The 11,221-nt window shown below is 35.9% G+C and overlaps 1 protein-coding gene across 1 annotated transcript; it reads right to left on the bottom strand.

Annotated features, from left to right (window-relative positions):
- Nucleotides 1-9,695: 9,695 nt before the first annotated feature.
- atox1 (antioxidant 1 copper chaperone) lies at nt 9,696-10,896 on the bottom strand. Its single transcript, XM_084430236.1, has 4 exons — nt 10,784-10,896; nt 10,530-10,602; nt 10,134-10,287; nt 9,696-9,979 (listed from the first exon to the last, which is right to left on the bottom strand). The coding sequence occupies exons 1-3, from the start codon at nt 10,787-10,789 to the stop codon at nt 10,163-10,165; spliced, it is 204 nt and encodes a 67-aa protein (XP_084286362.1). The 5' UTR covers nt 10,790-10,896; the 3' UTR covers nt 9,696-9,979; nt 10,134-10,162.
- Nucleotides 10,897-11,221: the final 325 nt, after the last annotated feature.

Raw genomic sequence — 11,221 nt, 5'->3', positions numbered from 1 at the left:
GCTCATGAAGCCTCGAGAAGCTTCCTCACTCCTCATTCCTCGCCTTCTTGTGGTGCATTTAGAAAATTGAGATGTCCTTCAAGATGGCTGACTACGATCGGTTTCCGGGTCACGGGCTGGAGGACGTAGGAGCGAGGAAACGAGGAAGCATCAATTTGAGGATTGAGAAGCACCCATAGTTTCCTATGCAATGATGTTTACTGACAAGCCTTAAAGGAGCCGCCCCTTAAAAACTGATCATTTCAGACAGAGGGTCAGAATGAAGGTTGAAAATGATTGTTTTTCTGCATTTATATTTGTTTTGTTGTACAAAAACCCCTCAAGGAACATATTAATATAATAATAAAAAATTTAAAAAACATGTCATGACCCCTTTAAAATATTAATGGATGACGGTCAATACTGCAATATAAAGTATTTATTGAATGTGTTTTATTATTTCTTTTAGAACATCAATGGGTAATGATCAATATTGTGAATTTATTTATTGTCATGTTTAAAAAAAATTTTTTTACATTTAAAACATCAAAGGATGATGCAGTTTGGGGAAATCAAGTGTTTATTTATTTATTTAATATGTTCTTTTATTATTTAATTTAAAACATTATTGGTCAATATTGTGAAATCAAGTATTTTTTTTTTAATCATTTTTATTTATTGTCATGTTTTTATAACATTTAATTTAAAACATTAATAAAATTATTAATTCTAATTTCTTTGTGCTGCATCTGCAGTGTACAGACAGTATTAATCTCCATAAACTGTAAGGTATGCTAGATGCAGATTAAGCCATGGATCTAACAACACTGTTAATGATGCTGCAAATCCTTTTCAGTGTGGATTAGATGTAATCTGTGGCCATAAAGTGGCCATCTCATCTGACAGTAAAAATATGCTGAGGTATTAAAGAAAGCCGTGTTATGGCGAGAACTCTGAAAGCGTGGAGAAACAGATGGGAGCAATATATACTAGACAAAATGCAATGGAGCTTCCTCTGTATTCCTTATTTCCTTTATTACAAAGATGACTTGGACAGATAGACATGGAGAGAAAACATCTGGTTGTCGATTCAGGAAGACAATAATGGTAAACTGACAGATGGAGCAAATGGACAGAATAGTTAGAATGCTATGATGTGTCTGACTAGATCAGAATGCAGCGTTGTGGGATGTGGGATTGTTGCAGAATCCTGATCTGCTGATAGAGGTGACCTGCTGACGTGTACAATCAAGACTAGATGAAGCCCAGTGATTATGTTCAGGTTGTACTTAAACTGAGTTTGGGTGATTTTTATATGCAGATGTCTTCATTTTTCATAATATAGTGAGACTCAAAGAGAAATTTCAAGCAAGTTTAGTAGCTACATAGAGTCTAAATCTAGGATTCTATTTTAAACTTGAAAGAAAAAAGTTGTTAGAACCTTTTGAAAAATTTAAAACATAACTTTGATTTAGATCAAAGGGGTCATGACATGGAATTTTTTTTTAAATTATTTTAATTTGTTCCTTGAGGTTCACTTATAACGTTAATAAAGTTTGCTCAACAAAACAAATATATATATATATATATATATATATATATATATATATATATATATATATATATAAGGCTTATATATATAGGCTCCTTTAAGGCTTGTCAGTAAATGGCCATTGTTATGATTGGCTAATGTCACTGCATAGGAAACAGTGTCAATGTCCACCCACTATTGCACTTGAGTAAGTGTTTTGAAAAAATGATCCATATAAAACCCTATTACTTGCGGTTTGTCATGCAGCTGCTGTCAGATACAGTTGGCTACTTCATCTGTCACCAAAAGTTTCTTTACCGACTTTCCATTACATTGTGCCTCATTTACAAAACAAAACGCTCAGAACAAACATTTAATCCTCCAAAACGATTCAGGAATCAGGACGCCACTCTTGTTTCTGATGCTGGAATCCTTCTGAAGTCTGTATAGAGACACAAATTAGGTGATTATGGATGCGTCAAAGCGAACGTTCTTTCACTCTTGTCCTGTTGTCGACGGATGTAAGAGTGTGGAGTATGTCAGAAACTGAACAGCTCATTTATCTACTGTAAATCTACTGTATCCAGTGTAGCAGCGTCAGTGATTAAAATGGGTTCTATTTGCTTTTGACGCGATGCTCACATGCAGTGCAGGCAAATGTCAGACATTAAGCGACTGAATGCCAGTGGGCGGGGCCTATGGTGCGATGACGTATAACTATTGGTCAATGTCTTGATCTGGAGGCAGTCATATGCAAAAGTATTTGCCCGTGTGACGTGACGTCACAAGTCACCGAATATCAAAACGAGCTGTTTTTCGAGCTTGATTATTAAATGCTTTGTTTATAATGAGGAGGATGATTTAAGCTATGAAACTTGCAGGATGATTTATTGGTACAGAAACCTCTTATATGTCAAAAGATTAAGGCAAATTTGATTTCTCATGTCATAACCCATTTAACACCTTCAGGAGAACTGCTAACTTATCAGTCCCGGCCTCCTCCTTTTCATTTCTCTTCCCTTTTTTCCATTTCCTCGCCAACTTTGTGAACAACACTTCTATCATCTCACTGCAGCTCATTTTTAATCAATTCATTTTATAATTACATTCCTAAAGTCCGTTATTCCGTTATAATCCCCACAAGGAGCATTCGATACCGAAGACATTTAAAACATTTGACAGCGCAGATGACAAGAACATTAAGAGTAGAAATATGATCTCATAAAAATGTCCTTTTGTTGCCACATCAGCAGCTTTCTTCTGAAATCTGAATCATATCAATAATCCATAGAGTCTATGCAGCATGGGCAGCTGCAAACCTGTTCTAATTTACTCGTGGACTATATCAATGAAGTTAATAGTTTTTTTTGCACACAGCAAAGAATCCTATTGTTTTGTTTTTCTGTAAAAATACCAAACAGCCTTACAAGATAATATTCACTGAAACTCTTGCCTCCACCAGCTCTTAAATGATTTGGAATAATAAATAAATAAATATTAATTAATTCATATAATTAAATAAATCAATTAATAATAATAAAAATGATAACTTGACAGGCTCACTATTGGAGCAACATGAGGGTGAATAAATATTTTTTCATTTTATTATGGAAGCTTGTTTCCGCAATGGAATAAAAAAATAAAAAATAAAAAAAGGTACTTTTGCTTTTCCTTACAAGTGTGAGTTGATATCTCTCAATTCTGACTTTATAACTCGCAAGATTTAAGACTCGCGAGATTCCAAAATATAAAAACTCACAGTTCCCCCAAAAAAGTCAGAATTGTCGTAATTCTGACGTTTTTGTCAGAATAGTGAGCTATAAACTCAGAATTGCAAGAAAATAGTCCAAATTGTGACCAATTAAAACAAGCTTCCCTATTTTTGAGTAGGCTACTAGCGCTTTAAGAAATCTTACAATGATCATTTTGTCATGTTTCATTGAGATATTTTTTTTCTGTTGGTTTATGCATAAGCCTAAGTACATTAATTTCTTATTTTCTGTCTTCTTTTATCTTTCTTTTTTTTTTCTTGAAAAGCTGTATTTCTTCTATTAGATATGTTTGCAGTAAGTTTGTTGAGATGGAGAAGTCTGCAAACTGATTGAGGGTGTGCTTTTGTTACCTTGATCAGAGTACATGATTACACTTGTCTCATCCTGCATGGCATCTCACGCTAAGTCATATCCTGTAGGCACAATATTTTGAAAAAAGGAAGGAATTCTTTTCAATGTCATGCGACATTTATCATTAGATTTTATCCTTTGCACTTATTTTACGGTTTTCAAAAGTACCAAAGGGGAAAAATGTACATATTCTAGTTATTTGACACTGGATTTGGCCAGGACTCAGTCAGTCCTGAACTGCATCTTGTGATCAGGGGCGTAATTTGAGGGGGGGTTGGGGGGGAGATAACCCCCCTAATATTTAAATCTATGCATTACAACCCCCCCAATATTTATACCATGATCACAATATCAGGAGGCATACCCAAACTTCAACCCCCCCAATGTTCAAACCAAATCTACGCCCTTGCTTGTGATTGTTAATTTTTGCAGGGAAAGCCGTGTTCGAGCCTGTAACCAAGCAGCTGTGTCTGACACTTGATCCTTGTGTGTGTGTGCGTGCGTGCATGTGTGTTTTATATTTAAGTAAACAAAATCACACTATTAATTTCTTTAATCATGAAAAAAATTAATTTCTCTTGCAAAAGATGTAGGAATAGGTTTATGCACTGTACTTAAAATAGGGTAGGTAATAAAAATTTTCTGAGAGGCTAGCTGGGCGATAGGCTATATCGCATGACATTGTTAGGACCATCTCGTCAGTAAAGCCGGTTCCTTGATTAGTAGTAAATCGCCATCACCTGCTTTCAGATGGAGCGGCATTTACAACACAGAGCCGTAGTTGGCAAGCTGAGCCATATCGCATTAATTATCGCAGGCGATACGTCAAGGAACCGGCTTTACTGACGAGATGCGCCTAACAATGTCATGTGATATATCGCCCAGCCCTAATTTAAAGCATACGATTCCACCCTTCCTTAAGTGTATCCAAAGCCATGCCTCCTTCAAAACACACGAACGCACGCGTACAGCAGGGAGCAAACAAAAGCCACGAGTTAAAATACCTCATGTCTCAAATATATGAAACTCAATAATGAACATAAAAAATAAAACACTTAAAGAGCACTGACCTGTACCACCTGACTGCTGCAGATTCATTTTGGTGTTGATAGTGTAGCTATTGAAAGGTATAAATTTGAGTCACAAACTGCTTCGAGCATAACCTGGATTCGTCTGATTCAGGAGGAACTGTAAAAGGCGGTTGCTGTTTCGGTTGCGGTGCTCGGTGACTGGCGTCTGTCTAACTCATAGCATGAAACACACTGATGACATGTGATGTCTGCGCGAGCAGGTGCGCGCAGGTATGGAAATGCATACGCTGACAGGCAGGAAGGACATTGTATCATTGCATTTGGACTGAATGCAATGATTGGACAAATATTTGATGGTCCTCACCTTCCACAGATGATATATAAATACATTTAGACCACTTAACTTCTCGATCTGAAGAGACTTTCAACCAGCATAACAAAAACTGTTTCTGGAACAAATCACCTATTTCTCACTTCAATTGTTTTGTGCACTAAACTGAGCCTTGATTAAACTGGTGTCTGATACTGTATCACCACACTATGAACATATTGAAGATGTGGTGCTGTTGTGTAGATGAGCATTTGAGTCTGTCTACAGAATCTAACATAAATTATGAATCTGGTCACCTGAGGACATTCAGGCATTAGCAGTGGCCTTAGATGCTGCATTTAACTCAACTTTCATTAAAGGCTAAAATCTTTCCAGTATGTTGTTGATTTTGAATTACAATAAATGTGACTTGGCTTGCAGTTCTGTAAAAGTACATGTTTTACTCAGCAGGATACATGTTTACTCCTATGCAGTGAGCATGAAGCCCTTATATTGTGTCTGGTGATTTCTATTTCTTCAAAAATAAACTTCTAAGGTACAGCTGACTTAAATCCATCATTTAAAGGGATACTCCACTTTTTTTGGAAATAGGCTCATTTTACAACTCCCCCAGAGTTAAACAGTTGAGTCTTACCGTTTTCGAATCCATTCAGCCGAACTCCGGGTCTGGCGGTACCACTTTTAGCATAGCTTAGCATAGATCATTGAATCGGACAGGACCATTAGCATCTCTCTCAAAAAACTGACCAAAGAGTTTTGATATTTTTCCTATTTAAAACTTGACTCTTCTGTAGTTACATCGTGTACTAAGACCGACGGAAAATGTAAAGTTGCGATTTTCTAGTCTAATATGGCTAGGAACTATACTCTCATTCCTGCGTAATAATCAAGAAACTTTGCTGCCGTACCATGAGTCCAGCAGGCGTAATGATATGACGAAGTTTGTCTAACCTATTAGACCAATTTTCAGGCACTGCGTCATATCATTACGCCTGGTGCACCCATGGTACGGCAGCAAAGTTTCTTGACTATTACGCAGGAATGAGAGCCTAGTTCCTAGCCATATCAGCCTAGAAAATCGCAACTTTACATTTTCCGTCGGTCTTAGTACACGATGTAACTACAGAAGAGTCACGTTTTAAATAGGAAAAATATCAAAACTCTTTGGTCATTTTTTTGAGAGAGATGCTAATGGTCCTGTCTGATTCAATGATCTATGCTAAGCTATGCTAAAAGTGGTACCGCCAGACCCGGAGATCGGCTAAAACGGTAAAACTCAACTGTTTAACTCTGGGGGAGTTGTAAAATGAGCCTATTTCCCAAAAAAGTGGAGTATCCCTTTAAGACTGTCTGAGAACTGTCACTTCATTTGTCATGCAAAGAAAAAAAAGTGAAGGAACTAAGTCATCAATGCATAAGGTACTACTTGTATCCTTGTTGTATACCTCCGGAGGGAACCACGCAGATCTTTTTAGCACGTTACAGTTGTGAAGAAGGCTTCTGGCCTGGACGGTTGAGCATTCCTTGCATTTTCTCTTTTCAATCCAGCCATTCCACACAACAAAAGATCAATTGTGTGGACACCACAGTAGCGTGAGTGAGTTTCCATCTCTATTCCCATCACTTAAAACCAGGGAAGCTTGGCATGGCTGAAGACAGTCTTACTCTTGTCTTTTGGTTATTGAGTGTGATGTGTAAATAGGCTTACAACACTGCTGCATTCTGTCCAGACTGGGATCTATTTCTGGAGTTACATGGTATTGTTTCATCAGTAAATAAACATATATTCATAGATATACAGTATACAGTTGTTTGCCCCTGCTGACAGCCCTGGTTTAGTACAGCTGCAATGCCTGTCAACATCTCCTCTGCTTTCATAGGCTACACCCTTATAACAACCCAAGTCGCTGATTCACTCTTTCAGATTCTTTTCGGGTAAGAACATGTTCTGCATCAATGAGAACAATGCTACACTCACTTATATTTTGTGGATCTGTATTACACACACCTGACACAGCTGATAATACACAAAAATGTGCTATAGATATATTGGTATCCAGCAAACACCCATTTCTAAAGTATACAAAAATGTGCTATAGACTTATTGGTATTCAGCAAACACCCATTTCTAAAGTACAAAAATGTGCTATACACATATTGGTATCCAGCAAACACCCATTTCTAAAGTACATGCAGTGTGCACAGTCATTTGTATTAAAATGAGACTTTGTCCCTTGAGCTGCTGATGGTAATACATTCCTACAGCAGCAGCTTGATGACTCTGTTTAACTGCATTTTGTGAAACAGCTTGTATGGCATTTCTTTGTTACTCTCTTGTGATTGTGACCCTCGTACTTCTGTAGAATACCTCCCTAGTGGAGCCATCCTTGTGGTTTCCTGGGAACATCTCCTTAAACAGTGTCCCTAAAACGCAAGCTTTATTTATTTCAAATTAGCTGTACCACCTTTTCAGTGATGGTAGGACATGTATATAGTTGACTTGCCTACATCAACTAAAACTAATGGCTTTGGGTCTTTTTGCATTCAAAAACTGCATAACGTTTTCTTTGTTCATGGGCTTTTGCCTTCATCAATAGGGCAGTAGAGCTCTAATGTATCATGAGAATGAGAACAAAACTGCATTCCAACAGAATATAGTAAATGTTTAACTTATGTGATGTAGATTCAGTTTACATTTAACAGAGATCTTTAACAGTGGGTCTGCAACGAATCTTCAACCAATCCTCAAAAAGCAAGAATTCAGAGTTTCAATTTCTCTTCACAATAAAATGTATTATGTAAACTAACCCAACAAACCATTCATAATAAATAATGTAAATACATTAATGTATACATCTCTCAGTCCACCACTGAGGTGAAAAAACATTCAGACACTCATTTAAAAAAATGCTGCCTGGAAAATGGATTTGTTTTATTGAAAGGGTAACATTGCCCCCTACTGGTGCCGAGGCCAGTTAAAAATGTAAGCATACTGACAGAAGTCCATTTGATTTTGTACTGTAACCAATATATATATTACTTCATTAGGTGCCTTAAAGGGGTAGTTCACCCCAAAATGTTGTCATTACTTACTCGCCACTTACCTCAAGTGGTTCCAAACCATTATGAGTTTCTCTCTTCTGTTGGACACAAAATAAGATATTTAGAAAAATGTTGCCAGTTGACGGTAGCCATTGACTTCCATAATGGGAAAATAATACTGTGGAAGTCAATGGGTTCCAATAACATTCTTTAAACCATTTTCTTCTGTGCTCAACATAATAAACTCATACATGTTTGGAACAACATGAGGGTGAGTAAATGATGACAATGTTTTTGGGTGAACAATCTCTTTAAGGTGTTGTGTAAAAAAGCATTGAAGATGAAGTTGAAAGTGCCATTAAAAAGGTAAGGATTATATTAAGCATATAGCTCTCTCTTAACACAGTTATATTAATATAATTTGTTGAACAATATATATTTGTTGAAATACACAACTTAAATCATAAAAACATTTCCGTTACTTAAAATAATATAAACACTATCTGAAATAAAATATATAAAAACAATTTTAGATAGTTGCAAAGGCAATATTTCTCATTTGCATTTAGTTTAACTCGATGTAGGGTACTAAAATAACACAGACAATTATAAAAACGATATAAAGATAATTTAAAAACAAACTTATAAAAATGACAAAACACACAGAAAAACAACTAAGACAGGCAAGAGAGGAAAATGATCATCAAAACATAATTTCATGTCACTTTTAATATCATCTGGACTTCAGTAAAACATATCCAATGGAATTTTTTAAATATTTGATATAGTTTGGATTTTATGAGTTGTATCTGCCAGGATACGTTGCCCTATAAGGGTATTTAAAAGAGGCCCAAGTCATCAATGTTTCTGTGATTTGTTTGATGCAAAAAAAAAAAGTAATATGCTGCATGTATGACATGTCTAAGTGTCCATATACATTTTTTAAATATTTGTTCACTGCTGAACAGTTTCATCTTCAACCTCAGTTGTGGGAAACTCTAGCCCTTGAGGTCCACTGTCCTGCAGGCATTAGCTCCATCCTTAATCAATCATATAATGTGATTTATTATACAACTTTTGTGTGAACTTTTGGATGATCATTTTCTAAGTAACCATAAAGACTTAAGTTGGACTTTTCAGGTGTGTTTGTTAATCTGGCAACGTATCTCAAGGGATGCATACTTTTCAAAACACGGTCGACATATGACTTAATTTTCTATTTCAACATCTTACGACAATGTTCACAATTAATATTAGCAGATATATTGTTTTTTTAAGTCAGATTATATGCCTACTTTATACAAAGTCAGAATGTCCAGCACTATGTTGGCTTTAGGTCAAACTGACAAAACTGAGCACAGAAAATTTGAACCAAGTCATGTGACCCACATACACCAAACAGACTCAACTATTGACAACAGCGCTGGATGAAAAATTATTTCTCGTGCCTCCTACAAGAGACTAAAGAATATGTATCCTTTGGTGCACGTTGCCTGTTTTAAGGTATACAATTCTAAACTAATTCAAAATATTAATAAGAACTATAAAAGTAAAATAATGAATAATAATTTGTTACATTTCTCAAAGCGCTTTACATAGAAGGGGGAATCTCCTTCTCAATTATCCTAGTTTTAGACAAACACCAAACATTCACAAAGTTTTGTTCTCCTCCAGGTAAATACAGGAATCTTTATTTGAATTATCATCTGGAGACTTACATTAATTCCAAGCAGACAAGTGTAGCATGAAAACAACCACACTGTAAACGGTTAGATTTCAACATTATTATAATTGACAAAAAAAAAAAAATCTTCCTTATATCTGCACTTCATGATGCTCTGCTGAACAGATTTCCTTCAGTGGTCCCGAAGATATGCGATGATTTATCTGATGTGTGATGAACGGTCCCACTTTATAATCTTCAAAGCCGCATGAGTCTGACCTGTTAAAACATGGTTCAACGAATCAAAATAGAGTTGAACACACATCCACTTTAGGCAATCTCTTCTGCAATATTTCTGTGTTGCAAAATCACCATCATGAGAAAGTACAACAATCAATATTACTTTGCAATTAATGACAGAGCTGCTTCTCACCTTGTAGTTTTTTTTTAATGTATAATATTTCATTTTGGACCGATGTAGGTAACCGTTTTCCCAGTCTTTTTCAGTGTTTCCAGAAGAACATCTGTGTCTTTGTCTGACTCAATGAAGACCTTCTTATTGGGGAGATCAATGTCAAACTTGACATCTGCTAAAAAACACAACTGAACTATGAACTATGACAAAGACTTAAAGGGACAATGTCCCCACATGAAAAGGCACATCTAATTAAAAAAAGAAGAAAACAAAAGGAAATTAAGCTACATTTAGGATGCTTTTAACCAATGTAGTTTCACTTTCACAAACATCTAGTTTAAATAGCTTAATACACACGGTTAAAATGACTTACAGCAGGAGACTGTTTGAAATATGAAATATGTAAATGCCTACCCAGTTTTTTAAGCACTCGAGTTACTGCACCAGAGCATCCCTCACATGTCATGTCAACAAAAAACTCGTGAGTCTGTCCGTGAGAGAAGAAAACATATTTGATTAAATTCTAAGAGAGGATCACAAGCTAGCTACAAAGCTAAGTGTCTGCGAAGTTATCTTAAAAAATAAAAGTGATTTACGATATCCAGATATCTGGCAGCAAAATAAACTGATCTATGTGAGTTCAATTTTCTGATTAAATGTGAAATTACCGTCATGATTGATCCGATAGTCTCTCTACCAGCTCAAAACTCTCGCTTTTGCTGGGACTGTTGCTGGCTGCACAGATGATGACGCGCTGTTTAGTTTAGGGCTTATCACTAAATTACTAATATTTTTGACCAAAAGCGTTCATTTGAAACACCAACTAAACGTACATATATCCACTCAAAGTGCGCATGTTGCGAGAGACTCTTCTATAATAGATATCACGTTTGTGTTACGGTCACGAGGCAACGAGTTACTTTTCATACAATGTGCAAACGTTTTAAAAACATACAATAATTTTACATGATCCCTCATGCTCGACGCTCCCTCTGCAGGGATAATAATAATAATAATAATAATAATAATAAAACAAGCAAGCAAACAAATAAATAAAATAAGAAAATAAATAATAAATACAAAAAAATAACGCTGATTATACCGAA

This window comes from Rutilus rutilus (genome assembly GCF_951802725.1).
Source record: "Rutilus rutilus genome assembly, chromosome: 14".
Lineage (NCBI taxonomy): Eukaryota > Metazoa > Chordata > Actinopteri > Cypriniformes > Leuciscidae > Rutilus > Rutilus rutilus.
Note: the sequence above shows the minus strand (reverse complement) of the source record. Positions and strands in the feature narration are given on the sequence as shown.

What these genes read in the sequence shown, in the direction of transcription:
- atox1 (XM_084430236.1), bottom strand. An exon ending in TCGAGTGCTTAAAAAACTGG is followed by an intron (nt 10,288 to 10,529) that starts GTAGGCATTTAC and finishes GTTTTTTAGCAG; the next exon opens with ATGTCAAGTTTGACATTGAT.